Source organism: Cherax quadricarinatus, chromosome 91, assembly GCF_038502225.1.
Source record: "Cherax quadricarinatus isolate ZL_2023a chromosome 91, ASM3850222v1, whole genome shotgun sequence".
Taxonomy (NCBI): domain Eukaryota; kingdom Metazoa; phylum Arthropoda; class Malacostraca; order Decapoda; family Parastacidae; genus Cherax; species Cherax quadricarinatus.
In genome coordinates, this window is record NC_091382.1 from 11,767,680 (window position 1) to 11,783,934 (window position 16,255).

A 16,255-nucleotide genomic window follows, 5' to 3' on the forward strand; every position below is an offset into this window, starting at 1 on the left:
CACTGTAGTAACACCGGTGGTACAAGAACCACACTGTAGTAACACCGGTGGTACAAGAACCACACTGTAGTAACACCGGTGGTACAAGAACCACACTGTAGTAACACCGGTGGTACAAGAACCACACTGTAGTAACACCGGTGGTACAAGAACCACACTGTAGTAACACCGGTGGTACAAGAACCACACTGTAGTAACACCGGTGGTACAAGAACCACACTGTAGTAACACCGGTGGTACAAGAACCACACTGTAGTAACACCGGTGGTACAAGAACCACACTGTAGTAACACCGGTGGTACAAGAACCACACTGTAGTAACACCGGTGGTACAAGAACCACACTGTAGTAACACCGGTGGTACAAGAACCACACTGTAGTAACACCGGTGGTACAAGAACCACACTGCAGTAACACCGGTGGTCCAAGAACCACACTGCAGTAACACCGGTGGTCCAAGAACCACACTGCAGTAACACCGGTGGTCCAAGAACCACACTGCAGTAACACCGGTGGTCCAAGAACCACACTGCAGTAACACCGGTGGTCCAAGAACCACACTGTAGTAACACTAGTGGTACAAGAACCACACTGTAGTAACACTGGTGGTACAAGAACCACACTGTAGTAACACTGGTGGTACAAGAACCACACTGTAGTAACACTGGTGGTACAAGAACCACACTGTAGTAACACTGGTGGTACAAGAACCACACTGTAGTAACACTGGTGGTACAAGAACCACACTGTAGTAACACTGGTGGTACAAGAACCACACTGTAGTAACACTGGTGGTACAAGAACCACACTGTAGTAACACTGGTGGTACAAGAACCACACTGTAGTAACACTAGTGGTACAAGAACCACACTGTAGTAACACTAGTGGTACAAGAACCACACTGTAGTAACACCGGTGGTACAAGAACCACACTGTAGTAACACCAGTGGTCTTCATAAAAAGTTTACACACGTCTGTCAGAAAACTTAAGTAACAACCAAAATGAATCACTTGCGTGTGGGTGCGTTGATGTGCGTGTGCGTGACCTGTCACTGGTGTCGGTGGGAGGGAGAAAAGGGAGGGAGAAAAGGAAGGGAGAAAATGAGAGACTAGTACCGCCAGCTGCAGTGTGGTCACCACCCACTGTGATCTCATCACCACTGTTGTACCAAGCTTCTCCATACATGTGAAAATCTTCAGTAATTTGACAACACCTGATCTCACAATACACAGACTGCAGTTACCCCTTGCGTGTATTCTCGCACTCTTAATATTCTCTTGTAACCCTCTCACGCAGTTACCCTTTTGTGTGCACTCTTCCCTCTTCCTCACCACGTGCTCCCTTACTCCCCTAATCATCTCGCTTCCTCCCTTCTGCTCCCCCCTTCCTGCCTGGTCTTATACGTGGTAACACGGGGTCCCCCACCAACTACTGCTACACAGCCTCATCCAGGAGTCACTCAGTTGGTAGAGTCTGATAACATTGCTCCTAAATGGATGTGACTTCGACCTAACTTATGCCAGTAGGTTACTTGGACCTGACTAGCATGGGGCAGTAGGTGACTTGGACCTGCCTAGTATGGGCCAGTAGATCCGCTGCAGTGCTCCTTAAATTTATTTAGGTACAGGTATATGCACAGTTATCATACAGTGTAAATTACCTAGAATAACCCCCCAAAAAAGTCAGTGACATTTCAATTGGTGTCCTTGTATTTTCACTGGTCAACCAGCGGAAGATATACACCCCGAGATATATGCTTCTTCCCTGTAGATATATATATATATATATATATATATATATATATATATATATATATATATATATATATATATATATATATATATATATATATATATATATATATATATGCAATAAGATCACAGTAAACAGGTGATTTCAGAATATGCAAAACAACCACTCTGAAAGAATAGAGAAATTCCAAGCGCTTTCGTGACTACTCACATTATCAAGGAACTATGAAAGTAAAGCATCCAAGGAAGGTACATAAGGGGTCTGACCAACACCTCGCTATCAGATCCCACAACGTCAGGTGTTTAACCGTTGTGGGATCTGATAGTGAGGTGCTGGCCAGATCCCTTATATAGCTTCTTTGGATGCTTTACTTTCATAGTTCCTTGATAATGTGAGTAGTCACGAAAGCGCTTGGAATTTCTCTATTCTTTCAGAGTGGTTGTTTTGCACGCGCGCACACACACACACACACACACACACACACACACACACACACACACACACACACATATATATATATATAATGTCGTGCCGAATATGTAAAATTGGTCAATTAACAAAAACTCATTTAAAATTAAGTCCTTTAAAAAAATTTCTTTTATACATTTAAAGATATATTTTTTTCATTAATGTTAATGTAACAAATTTTAATTTTGCACCAAAAGAAACTTAGAAAACTTACCTAACCTTATTATAACAAGCGCAATTTATTTTAGAGTAACCCAACTAAATATATTTTAAATACTTTTACAGTAATTTAGTACTAAAACACAATGAAATATATTTTTTTCGTTAGGTTTAAAATGATTTTTGCGAAATTATTGCATACACAAATTTTAGCTTGTCCTATATGGCAAGATGAGCGTTGCTATTTAAGCCAAGATCGCAAGTTCTGCCTATTCGGCACGACATATATATATATATATATATATATATATATATATATATATATATATATATATATATATATATATATATATATATATATATATATATAATTACACACAGAGGTTACTTTTAATTACCTCTCAGGAATTAAAATGGTGAACAGGTTACATGATTATTTAATGACCAACAACACCCCCTCCCTGGCTTTCCAAGATTTTTTTTTCTCAACGCCCCGGCAGTCTCCCACCGAGGCAGCGTAACAAAAAAAAAAGTTTCTTTTTACATTTAGTAATTCATGTAGATAAATGGTTCAGATTAGCTATAAGTTGATGAATTAGACACTTCTGTAATATATGAGTATCTTTATTGTGGAAATGTTTCGCCACACAGTGGCTTCGTCTGACCTTGATGGTCAGGAGGAGGTCAGCACAAGTAAACAGAGGTCGGAAGAAACCAGCAGAAGCCAGCGGAGGTCAGCAGGAGCGAGCTGAGGGCAGCAGAAGCTTCACACTGCTGACACGTCACATAATTTATCTTTCGTTCAGGTTATTTTAAAGCTTCTCTAATAGCCAACTATGAAAAAAAAAGCTTTAAGTCTTTAAGCTGAGTATTAAAACAGGTAATGAAATATAAGAGTAAAGCTGGTAATTGTCAGCAGCCTTACACACTTAACTTGATAACAGACAAAGAGAGAGAGAGAGAGAGAGAGAGAGAGAGAGACAGAGAGAGAGAGGGGGGGGGGAATTACGGAGGCGTTGGAAGACGACCAAAAAGTACATGTGATTTACACATTTTGCAAAGGCGTTTGACAAACGCGATCATGGAGTGATAGCGCAGAAAATGATGGTCATGGGTATTACGGGGAAGGTAGGCAGATGGATTTTCGGGTTCCTAACACAGAACACAAAAAGTAGTAGTGAACAGAGCCAGATCCAGCATCAGCGAGGTAAAAAGCTCAGTGCCCCAAGGTACTGTCCTGGCACCTCTGCTGTTTCTCATCCTCATAGTATAGATAAAAACCCGTCACACTTTTGTATTATCATTTGCAGATGACACTAAAATTAGCATGAAAGTCACTACGGTAGAGGACACTGAAAAATTACAGGAAGACATAAACAGGGTTTTCCATTGTGCGGTGGAGAACAACATGACGTTCACTGGTGATAAGTTCCAGCTGCTTATGTATGGAAAGAATGAAGAACATTAAAGGAGTACTATATACAAAACTCAAGAGGGTCACCAAATAGAACGTAAGGAACACGTAAAAGACCTGGGAATAATTATGTCAGCCGACCTTTCTTTTAAAGACCATAACAAGACAAAGATCACGACAGCCAGGAAGATGACGGGGTACCTTTACCTTTGATATACCTTTGAAGAGTTTCGAGAGTATCTACTCTCTGAGCCCGGCCATGGGCCAGGCTCGTCTGGGGTGGGTATTGAGAACTTTCAAAACAAGGGAAATAATGCCGATGGTGACACTTCAAATCGTTAGTGCTCCCTCAGTGCTGACGGCCCCTTTCAAAGCAGGAGAAACATCAGAGCTGGAACAAATACAGAGATCGTTTACGGCTCACATTGAGCCAGTAAAGCACCTAAATTACTAGAAACGCCTTCAGGTCTTGAACATGTACTCATTGGAGGGGAGGAGAGATACATGATAATATATACCTGGAAAGTACTCGAGGGCCTGGTCCCAAATCTGCACACTGTCATAACATACTGGAGTGAGAGATATGGGAGGAAGTGTAAAATAAACCCAGTGAGGAGCAGGGGTGCGGTGGGGACAGTAAGAGAACACTATCAACATCCGGGGTCCCAGACTAACAACATTTTACCAGAAGATATCAGAAACACTGGTGGAACAAGTGTTGAAGCCTTCAAGAGGAAACTGGACAAGTATTTTCACCAGGTGCCAGATCAACCAGGCTGTCATGGATATGTGGGGCAGGGGGCCTCCAGCAGCAAGCCTGGTTGACCAGGCAAGCACCAGACGAGCCTGGCCCATGGTCGGGCTCTGAGAGTAGATTAACTGTAAACCCTTCAAAGGTATATCAAAGGTAAGGATGAAAAATCTCTAAGACCGGACCATCTTCAGAAAAGCAAATGACGCAATAATTATGGTGTTATTATAATTATTAGTAGTATTAATGAGGAGCGCTAAACCCGTAGGGATTATACAGCACCTATGGACGGACGGGGGGGGGGGGTCAGAAGACACTCAGGGTAGCATTGAAATTTGGGTTGGTCAAATGTTTGTTAGTGGGATGAATTGTAAAGGACCTGCCTAGTATGGGCCAACAGGCCTGCTGCAGTGTTCCTCCTCTCTTATGTTCTTAACTGATGGTGAGAATTATGGTGAACATCTCTTCTTTCATCTAAACACTGTTAATTTTAGTTAATTAGTTAAACTAAAATATCGTGATTTATATTATCAGCTGTTCTATGGGGCGATTTATATTATTAGCTGTTATATGATTTATATTAGCTGTTTTATATCGTGATTTATATCAACTAAAACACCGTGATTTTCATAATACAAATTTAAAACATCTAATAAGCTGTTTTAAATGTGTTTTATACGTGACTTACAGGTGAGGTAAGAGTGGCTACCCACGCTGGTAAACTACCTGCCACCTGTCATTAATGGTTTTTAAAAACCGACAAGTTGAAGATTGAGACACTTGTGCAACATATGGGAATCTGTTAGGTAAGACACATATGCAACAGTTAGACAACTTTATTCCGAAACGTTTCGCCTACACAGTAGGCTTCTTCAGTCGAATACAGAAAGTAGGCAGGAACAGTAGAGATGTGAAGACGATGTAATCAGTCCATCACCCTTAAAGTCGTAGAATTTGAGGTTGTCAGTCCCTCGGCCTGGAGAAGTTCAGTTCCATAGTCAGGAACTTCTCCAGGCCGAGGGACTGACAACCTCAAATTCTACGACTTTAAGGGTGATGGACTGATTACATCGTCTTCACATCTCTACTGTTCCTGCCTACTTTCTGTATTCGACTGAAGAAGCCTACTGTGTAGGCGAAACGTTTCGGAATAAAGTTGTCTAACTGTTGCATATGTGTCTTACCTAACAACCTGTCGGTATTGTATACCATTTTGATGTTCATATGGGAATCTATTTAGGAAACGTTTCGCCACACACTGGCTTTATGAGTCCAATACAAAGCAGAAAGGTGTAAGGAGAGGAGAAGTTTGATGTAATGAGTGTCAACCTTGGAGACAAAGGATATAAGGTGGTCAGTCCCTCAGCCTGGAGAAGAGTTTAGGTCCATGGAGCTGAATTCTTCTCCAGGATGAGGAACTGACCACCTCAAGTACTTTCTCCCCAAGGCTGATGGACTGATTATATAATCTTCATATCATTGCACCTGCTGCCTCTGACTGAAGAAGGCTACGGTGTAGGCGAAACTGTTGCACATGCCTTAATTTCCAACTCTACACTTGCCTGGTTCTGACTGCCATCTACACCGTCATAGTCGACGTTTAGAAGTTGCTAAACTCGGATTCAGTAATTTGGTAGTAGGTTTTTACCTTTTATATAGGACTTACCAGTATGTACAAGAAAGGTGAACATTCAAATGGTATAAAATACCGACAGGTTGTTAGGTAAGACACATATGCAACAGTTAGGTATCTTTATTTCGAAAAGTTTCGCCTACACAGTAGGCTTCTTCAGTCGAGTACAGAAAAGTTTATAGAAGCAGAAGATACTTGAAGACGATGTAATCAGTCCATCACCCTTGAAGTTTTGAGGTGGTCAGTCCCTCAGTCTAGAGAAGAGTATTGTTCCATAGTCTGGAACAATATTGTTGTACAACTGGTCAGTTTACTCTTCAATGATCACAAAGGAAATTAGTCACTTTTTTGGGGTTATCCTAAGTAATTTATACTATGATAATCATTGTCCACCTCTCCTCCTCCTCACTGAAAGAAGTGTCTAGATGCAATAATAAAAAAAAAAATTCTTACTTCTTTTCTTAGGGTATCAAGAATCGCAAGTAAAAATTAAAAGGCCTTTTAATTATCACTGTTTCCAGAAACATACCAGTACTAAAATATTAGCTTTCCTCTCGTATTTTACGACAGATCAATTATTTACACATGACCTTAAGGTAATTTCACCCTTCACACTGAGTTACAATATAACCTTACAAGGTTCTTCAGAGCGGCTGGTGTTTCACAAAGTAATTCACTAACGGGTCGGGAGATACACTTATGTCCACTTAGAGTACCCTCAACGTATTTATCAAAGAACTGAAGCTCTGTTACAACAGAGTTCCCGAGATGTACCATGAGTTGAAGACGATCTGCTACTGACTGTAGCAGGGCAGGGGTGACCTGACATAAGGTAGGTCACGTGACATACACTAAGGCACCTCGGGTCAACCACAGACTGGTTGTTACTCAAATGCTTCACAACTAATATAATAAATAATTGTATTATGTACATTAACTTAATATGACTATTATATAAAATAATACGAGGTCACATATAATATTATATAGTCAGACTTGCTTATTTTACCTACTAATAAGGAAGTTCGTAATATAATATTAAGTGATATTGGCTCAAAGTAACGTGGAAAGTGACTAGTTGTGGATGAGTGGAACAAACTCCAGAGAAGCGACACTGGCAACAGAACTTTAGGTAGTTTTAAAAATAGGTTAGACAAGTATATGAGTGGATGTGAGTTAGACTTGCCTAGCATGGGCCATTAGGCCTACTGAAGTGCTTCTCCCTTAAGTTCTTATGACACCTTAAACAACGTTTCAGAACCTCCTGGACATTACCAAGCGCTCTCCCAACTCTAAGTTGCAAACTGTTGTGACCTTATCAGTATAGAGAGCTGTGATAAGTCAGTGCCGACTTTGTTATTCTTTATTTCATGATCAACATACACCCACTGAAAAACTGACAGTTCCGAGTATAGCAGTTCTGGGGCACCCACTGCTTTATTAACTGTCCAGCTCAATCCACCAATCAAGTGAGAGCCGGCTCCCCCAGTCAAGGTGACATAACACCTGCCTACCTGGCTGGGAGTCAGACACTTGCTTACTCTGGTTGAATCCACTCCTCTTGCTTTGAGTGGCTCTCTGCTAACATAATTTGTGTAAATATTGTACATAGTGGTGAAGGAATAAATGGATATAGAAAACACTACTGCTGTGTTTGTCTTGCCAGGCTGCTCGCAATATTGCTGACTTTGGTTACGGCCAGGTGCAACAGGCCTTGAATTGCTACCTGTGTATGTAATAGTATTATAGCTGTGGTGGTCAGTATTGTAGCCGTGGTCATTATTGTAGCTGCGGTGGTCAGTATCGTAGCTCTGGTTGTCAGTATTGTAGCTGTGGTGGACAATACTGTAGCTGTAGTGGTCAGTACTGAAGCTGTGGTTAGTATTGTAGCTGTGGTGGTTAGTATTGTAGCTGTGGTCAATATTGTAGGTGTGGTCAATATCGTAGCTGTGGTCAACATTGCAGCTGTGGTGGTCAATATCGTAGTTGTGGTGGTCAATATCGTAGCTGTGGTACTGTATCCTGGGTAATGATACGTCTCTCATATTCACACAACCTCTCACCTCCCCCCTACCCCTCATATTTCTCTCACCCCGCACAACCCACGCCGACTACCCCTCCCACGCCCGTCACCAAACATACACCATCACCACGCGTGTAAGGTGTTCGATCGGGTTCCTAAATATAAGGCAGGGTCCAGCCCGGGTCTCCTGACTTAACCTCACCCTGTTAAGACTCCTGGGGTCGTTAGTATCTTAGTCGTTAGCATCCTCAGGGAAAGGGGGTAAGGGAACATCGTAGCCAGGGGTCAGGGGCTGGAGACCGCCGGTGTCATATTTCACAAGTTGTGGTAGAAAAAGTTAAATGGATCAAGGGTGTTGTGTCCAGCACTGGTGTGACGTGCTTCACACTATGTAGGCCACGACTCCCTTCCAGCACTGGTGTGACGTGTTTCACACTATGTAGGCCACGACTCCCTTCCAGCACTGGTGTGACGTGTTCCACACTATGTAGGCCACGACTCCCAGCACTGGTGTGACGTGCTTCACACTATGTAGGCCACGACTCCCTTCCAGCACTGGTGTGACGTGCTTCACACTATGTAGGCCACGACTCCCTTCCAGCACTGGTGTGACGTGCTTCACACTATGTAGGCCACGACTCCCAGCACTGGTGTGACGTGTTTCACACTATGCAGGCCACGACTCCCTTCCAGCACTGGTGTGACGTGCTTCACACTATGTAGGCCACGACTCCCAGCACTGGTGTGACGTGCTTTGCACTATGTAGGCCACGACTCCCTTCCACTACTGCCACTATTATCACCATCACTATCACCACTGTTACCACTAGTGTCTTGACTACACACTAGTACCAGTAACACAAACACTGGGTAGGTTAACACTAGCCACCACTAGTGTCTTGACTACACACATACATAAACATGAAGCCAGGAGCAATGAATCGACCTCTGCAATCACATACAGGTGAGTACAAAAACACAAGAGTTTTTCTACTCCCGGAGCCCGGACTTGGGCCAGGCTCGTCTGGTGCTAGCCTGGTCAACCAAGGTATTGCTGCTGCTGGTCCGCTGACCCACATATCTATCAAAGCCTGGTTGATCTGGTACACCCAACACACCCAACACACACACACACACACACACACACACACACACACACACACACACACACACACAACACACAACACACACACACACACACACACACACACACACACACACACACACACACACAGATTGGTGCAAAAACTGGAGGACCAAGCAGGGATAACAGGGAAGGCACTACAATGGATCAGGGAATACTTGTCAGGAAGACAGCAGCGAATCATGGTACGTGGCGAGGTGTCAGAGTGGGCACCTGTGACCAGCAGGGTCCCACAGGGGTCAGTCCTAAGACTAGTGCTGTTTCTGGTATTTGTGAACGACATGACGGAAGGAATAGACTCTGAGGTGTCCCTGTTTGCAGATGACGTGAAGTTGATGAGAAGAATTCACTCGATCGAAGACCAGGCAGAACTACAAAGGGATCTGGACAGGCTGCAGACCTGGTCCAGCAATTGGCTCCTGGAGTTCAATCCCACCAAGTGCAAAGTCATGAAGATTGGGGAAGGGCAAAGAAGACCGCAGACGGAGTACAGTCTAGGGGGCCAGAGACTACAAACCTCACTCAAGGAAAAAGATCTTGGGGTGAGTATAACACCAGGCACATCTCCTGAAGCGCACATCAACCAAATAACTGATGCAGCATATGGGCGCCTAGCAAACCTCAGAACAGCATTCCGACATCTTAATAAGGAATCATTCAGGACCCTGTACACCGTGTACGTTAGGCCCATATTGGAGTATGCGGCACCAGTTTGGAACCCACACCTAGCCAAGCACGTAAAGAAACTAGAGAAAGTGCAAAGGTTTGCAACAAGACTAGTCCCAGAGCTAAGAGGTATGTCCTACGAGGAGAGGTTAAGGGAAATCAACCTGACGACACTGGAGGACAGGAGAGATAGGGGGGACATGATAACGACATATAAAATACTGAGAGGAATTGACAAGGTGGACAAAGACAGGATGTTCCAGAGATTGGACACAGTAACAAGGGGACACAGTTGGAAGCTGAAGACACAGATGAATCACAGGGATGTTAGGAAGTATTTCTTCAGCCACAGAGTAGTCAGTAAGTGGAATAGTTTGGGAAGCGATGTAGTGGAGGCAGGATCCATACATAGCTTTAAGCAGAGGTATGATAAAGCTCACGGCTCAGGGAGAGTGACCTAATAGCGATCAGTGAAGAGGCGGGGCCAGGAGCTCGGACTCGACCCCCGCAACCTCAACTAGGTGAGTACAACTAGGTGAGTACATACACACATACACGCACGCACACACACACACACACACACACACACACACACACACACACACACACACACACACACACACACACACAAGGTGGTAATAGCAGTGATGTATAACCCACCGCAGAACAGCAGGAGGCCAAGGCAAGAGTACGACGAGAGCAATAGAGCGATGGTTGACACACTGGCTAGAGTGGCCAGAAGAGCTCATGCTTGCAGGGCAAAGCTCCTGATCATGGGTGACTTTAACAACAAGGAGATCGATTGGGAGAACTTGGACCCACATGGGGGCCAAGATACATGGAGGGCTAAGATGATGGAGGTGGTACTGGAAAACTTCATGTGCCAACACGTAAGGGACACTACAAGAGAGAGAGGAGAGGATGAACCAGCAAGGCTGGACTTAGTATTCACCTTGAGTAGTGCAGATATCGAGGACATCACATATGAAAGACCCCTTGGGGCCAGTGATCATGTGGTTTTAAGCTTCGAATACACAGTAGAGCTACAAGTGGAGGGAGAAGCAGGAAGGCCAGGACGAATGAAGCCAAACTACAAGAAAGGGGACTACATAGGAATGAGGAACTTCCTGAACGGGGTTCAGTGGGACAGAGAACTGGCAGGGAAGCCAGTTAATGAGATGATGGAATATGTAGCAACAAAATGCAAGGAGGCTGAGGAGAGGTTTGTACCCAAGGGTAACAGGAATAATGAAAAAGCTAGGATGAGCCCATGGTTTACCCAAAGGTGCAGGGAGGCAAAAACCAAGTGTGCTAGGGAATGGAAGAAATATAGAAGGCAAAGGACCCAGGAGAATAAGGAGAGCAGTCGTAGAGCCAGAAACGAATATGCACAGATAAGAAGGGAGGCCCAAAGACAATATGAAAATGACATAGCAGCGAAAGCCAAATCTGACCCGAAACTGTTGTACAGCCACATCAGGAGGAAAACAACAGTCAAGGACCAGGTAATCAGGCTAAGGAAGGAAGGAGGAGAGACAACAAGAAATGACCGTTAAGTATGTGAGGAACTCAGCAAGAGATTCAAAGAAGTGTTCACAGAGGAGACAGAAGGGGCTCCAGAAAGACGGAGAGGTGCGGCACACCACCATGTGCTGGACACAGTGCACACAACCGAGGAAGAAGTGAAGAGGCTTCTGAGTGAGCTATATACCTCAAAGGCAATGGGGCCAGATAACATCTCCCCATGGGTATTGAGAGAGGGAGCAGAGGCACTATGTGTACCCCTAACAACAATATTCAATACATCTATCGAAACAGGGAGATTGCCTGAGGCATGGAAGACAGCAAATGTAGTCCCAATCTTTAAAAAAGGAGACAAACATGAAGCATTAAACTACAGACCAGTGTCACTGACATGTATAGTATGCAAAATCATGGAGAAGATTATCAGGAGAAGAGTGGTGGAACACCTAGAAAGGAACGATCTCATCAACAGCAGCCAACATGGTTTCAGGGACGGGAAATCCTGTGTCACAAACCTACTGGAGTTCTATGACATGGTGACAGCAGTAAGGCAAGAGATAGAGGGGTGGGTGGATTGCATTTTCTTGGACTGCAAGAAGGCGTTTGACACAGTTCCACACAAGAGATTGGTGCAAAAACTGGAGGACCAAGCAGGGATAACAGGGAAGGCACTACAATGGATCAGGGAATACTTGACAGGAAGACAGCAGCGAGTCATGGTACGTGGCGAGGTGTCAGAGTGGGCACCTGTGACCTGCGGGGTCCCACAGGGGTCAGTCCTAGGACCAGTGCTGTTTCTGGTATTTGTGAACGACTTGACGGAAGGAATAGACTCGGAGGTGTCCCTGTTTGCAGATGACGTGAAGTTGATGAGAAGAATTCACTCGATCGAAGACCAGGCAGAACTACAAAGGGATCTGGACAGGCTGCAGACCTGGTCCAGCAATTGGCTCCTGGAGTTCAATCCCACCAAGTGCAAAGTCATGAAGATTGGGGAAGGGCAAAGAAGACCGCAGACGGAGTACAGTCTAGGGGGCCAGAGACTACAAACCTCACTCAAAGAAAAAGATCTTGGGGTGAGTATAACACCAGGCACATCTCCTGAAGCGCACATCAACCAAATAACTGCTGCAGCATATGGGCGCCTAGCAAACCTCAGAACAGCATTCCGACATCTTAATAAGGAATCATTCAGGACCCTGTACACCGTGTACGTTAGGCACATATTGGAGTATGCGGCACCAGTTTGGAACCCACACCTAGCCAAGCACGTAAAGAAACTAGAGAAAGTGCAACAAGACTAGTCCCAGAGCTAAGAGGTATGTCCTACGAGGAGAGGTTAAGGGAAATCAACCTGACGACACTGGAGGACAGGAGAGATAGGGGGGACATGATAACGACATACAAAATACTGAGAGGAATTGACAAGGTGGACAAAGACAGGATGTTCCAGAGATTGGACACAGTAACAAGGGGACACAGTTGGAAGCTGAAGACACAGATGAATCACAGGGATGTTAGGAAGTATTTCTTCAGCCACAGAGTAGTGAGTAAGTGGAATAGTTTGGGAAGTGATGTAGTGGAGGCAGGATCCATACATAGCTTTAAGCAGAGGTATGATAAAGCTCACGGCTCAGGGAGAGTGACCTAGTAGCGATCAGTGGAGAGGCGGGGCCAGGAGCTCGGACTCGACCCCCGCAACCTCAACTAGGTGAGTACAACTAGGTGAGTACACACACACATACACTCACATACACACACACACATGTACGTATATACAACAGGCCTAGTGTCTAATCGACATGTGCCTAGGACAAAATGGTAACTAACTAACACACACACACACACACACACACCAGCATAGAAAACACTAAGTTCAACACAACACTAAGAACATCACAACACTAAGATACAAGAGCTAGAACTCAACATCATAGATACAAGTAAATCATTACACAACCTGAAAGATGGTGTGGATCCGAGGTGTAGGAAGAAAGTTCTGAAAGTAAACACTGCACCAAGCATATCACCTCTTCAGCTGCCTCCCACCATACATAAGGTTGACAACCAATAGACCCCTGGCTGTCTTCAAGACCCCTGGCTGTCTTCAAGACCAATGGCTGTCTTCAAGACCAATGGCTGTCTTCAAGACCCCTGGCTGTCTTCAAGACCAATGGCTGTCTTCAAGACCCCTGGCTGTCTTCAAGACCAATGGCTGTCTTCAAGACCAATGGCTGTCTTCAAGACCAATGGCTGTCTTCAAGACCCCTGGCTGTCTTCAAGACCCCTGGCTGTCTTCAAGACCCCTGGCTGTCTTCAAGACCAATGGCTGTCTTCAAGACCCCTGGCTGTCTTCAAGACCAATGGCTGTCTTCAAGACCCCTGGCTGTCTTCAAGACCAATGGCAGTCTTCAAGACCAATGGCTGTCTTCAAGACCACTGGCTGTCTTTCAGACCCCTGGCTGTCTTCAAAACCCCAGGCTGTCTTCAAGACCACTGGCAGTCTTCAAGAGCACTATCTGTTTTCAAGACCACTAGCTGTCTTCAAGACCCATGGCTACGAAGACCAATGGCTGTCTTCAAGACTCCTGGCTGTCAAAACCACTGGTTGTCTTCAAGACGCCTGGCTCTCTTCAAGACCAATGGCTGTCTTCAAGACCCCTGGCTGTCTTCAAGACCCCTGGCTGTCTTCAAGGCCAATGGCTGTCTTCAAGACCCCTGGCTGTCTTCAAGACCCCTGGCTGTCTTCAAGACCAATGGCTGTCTTCAAGACCCCTGGCTGTCTTCAAGACCAATGGCTGTCTTCAAGACCAATGGCTGTCTTCAAGACCAATGGCTGTCTTCAAGACCAATGGCTGTCTTCAAGACCCTTGGCTGTCTTCAAGACCCCTTGGCTGTCTTCAAGACCATTTGCTGCCTTCAAGGCCACTGGCTGTCTTCAAGACCCTTGGCTGTCTTCAAGACCAATGGCTGTCTTCAAGACCAATGGCTGTCTTCAAGACCAATGGCTGTCTTCAAGACCAATGGCTGTCTTCAAGACCCTTGGCTGTCTTCAAGACCCCTTGGCTGTCTTCAAGACCATTTGCTGCCTTCAAGGCCCCTGGCTGTCTTCAAGACCAATGGCTGTCTTCAAGACCAATGGCTGTCTTCAAGACCCCTGGCTGTCTTCAAGACCAATGGCTGTCTTCAAGACCAATGGCTGTCTTCAAGACCAATGGCTGTCTTCAAGACCCTTGGCTGTCTTCAAGACCAATGGCTGTCTTCAAGACCACTGGTTGTTTTCAAGACCCTTGGCTGTCTTCAAGACCCCTTGACTGTCTTCAAGATCATTTGCTGCCTTCAAGGCCCCTGGCTGTCTTCAAGACCCCTGGCTGTCTTCAAGACCCCTATCTGTCTTCAAGACCCCTGGCTGTCTTCAAGACCCCTGACTGTCAAGACCCCTGGCTGTCTTCAAGATCCCTGGCTGTCTTCAAGACCCCTGGATGTCTTCAAGATCCCTAGCTGTCTTCAAGACCCCTGGCTGTCAAGACCCCTGGCTGTCTTCAAGACCCCTGGCTGTCTTCAAGACCCCTGGCTGTCTTCAAGACCCCTGGCTGTCTTCAAGACCCCTGGCTGTCTTCAAGATCCCTAGCTGTCTTCAAGACCCCTGGCTGTCTTCAAGACCCCTGGCTGTCAAGACCCCTGGCTGTCTTCAAGACCCCTGGCTGTCTTCAAGACCCCTGGCTGTCTTCAAGACCCCTGGCTGTCAAGACCCCTGGCTGTCAAGACCCCTGGCTGTCAAGGCCCCTGGCTGTCAAGACCCCTGGCTGTCAAGATCCCTGGCTGTCAAGACCCCTGGCTGTCAAGACCCCTGGCTGTCAAGACCCCTGGTTGTCTTCAAGAGGGAGCTGGACAGACACACAAAGCCAGTATCTGACCAGCTGGGCTGTGGTTCGTACGTTGGTTTACATGCGGTCAGCAGTTACAACCTGGTTTATCAGGCCCTGATCCACCACGAGGCTGGTCAAGGACCGGGCCGAGGGGGCACTGACCCCGGGACACTCCAGGTATACTTCACGTAAAGAAAAAAAAATTCTTCAGTGGCATTTGAAAGACTAGCTTTTCTGTGACCTACTGTGACCTACTGTGAACCTGTGACCCGTGGACCTACTGTGACCTACTGTGAACCTGTAACCTACTGTGACCCGTGGACCTACTGTGACCCTGTGAACCTGTTACCTACTGTGACCCTACTGTGAACCTGTGACCTGTGAACTACTGTGACCTGTGAACCTACTGTGACCCTACTGTGAACCTACTGCGACCCTACTGTGAACCTACTGTAAACCTGTGACCTACTGTGAACCTGTGACCTACTGTGAACCTGTGACCTGTGAACCTACTGTGACCCTAATGTGAACATAATTCAAGTTAGGTTTCTTGACACTGATGACGGGCTTTTGATCTAAGAATTGGACCTGTGCTCCAATTCCTTGAATCAAGCCTGAGTGCCTTCCATTCCCCCAGACGCTGCATGACCCCTACAGGTTTAGTGCTCCCTCGTGAATGTAATAATAATAATAATCTTTATTTCTACAAGTATGTACATGATTCAACTTATACAGACCATAGCAGACATCAATAAACATACTATATAGAAAGCTCCTGTTTATGCAGAGCATTTCTGGCAACTTAAGTTAATCTTGTCCCCAGGATGCCACCCATACCAGCCAACTAACAC

At 45.4% G+C, this 16,255-nt stretch overlaps 1 protein-coding gene across 1 annotated transcript in view; it reads right to left on the reverse strand.

Annotated features, from left to right (window-relative positions):
* Positions 1-6,970, reverse strand: part of LOC128704929 (uncharacterized) — a 193,604-nt gene extending 186,634 nt beyond the window's left edge. Inside the window, exon 1 of the mRNA XM_070104387.1 lies at positions 6,815-6,970. Within this exon, the coding sequence (XP_069960488.1) occupies positions 6,815-6,955 (141 nt within the window). The 5' untranslated portion in view covers positions 6,956-6,970. The remainder of the gene's footprint in view (positions 1-6,814) is intronic.
* Positions 6,971-16,255: the final 9,285 nt, after the last annotated feature.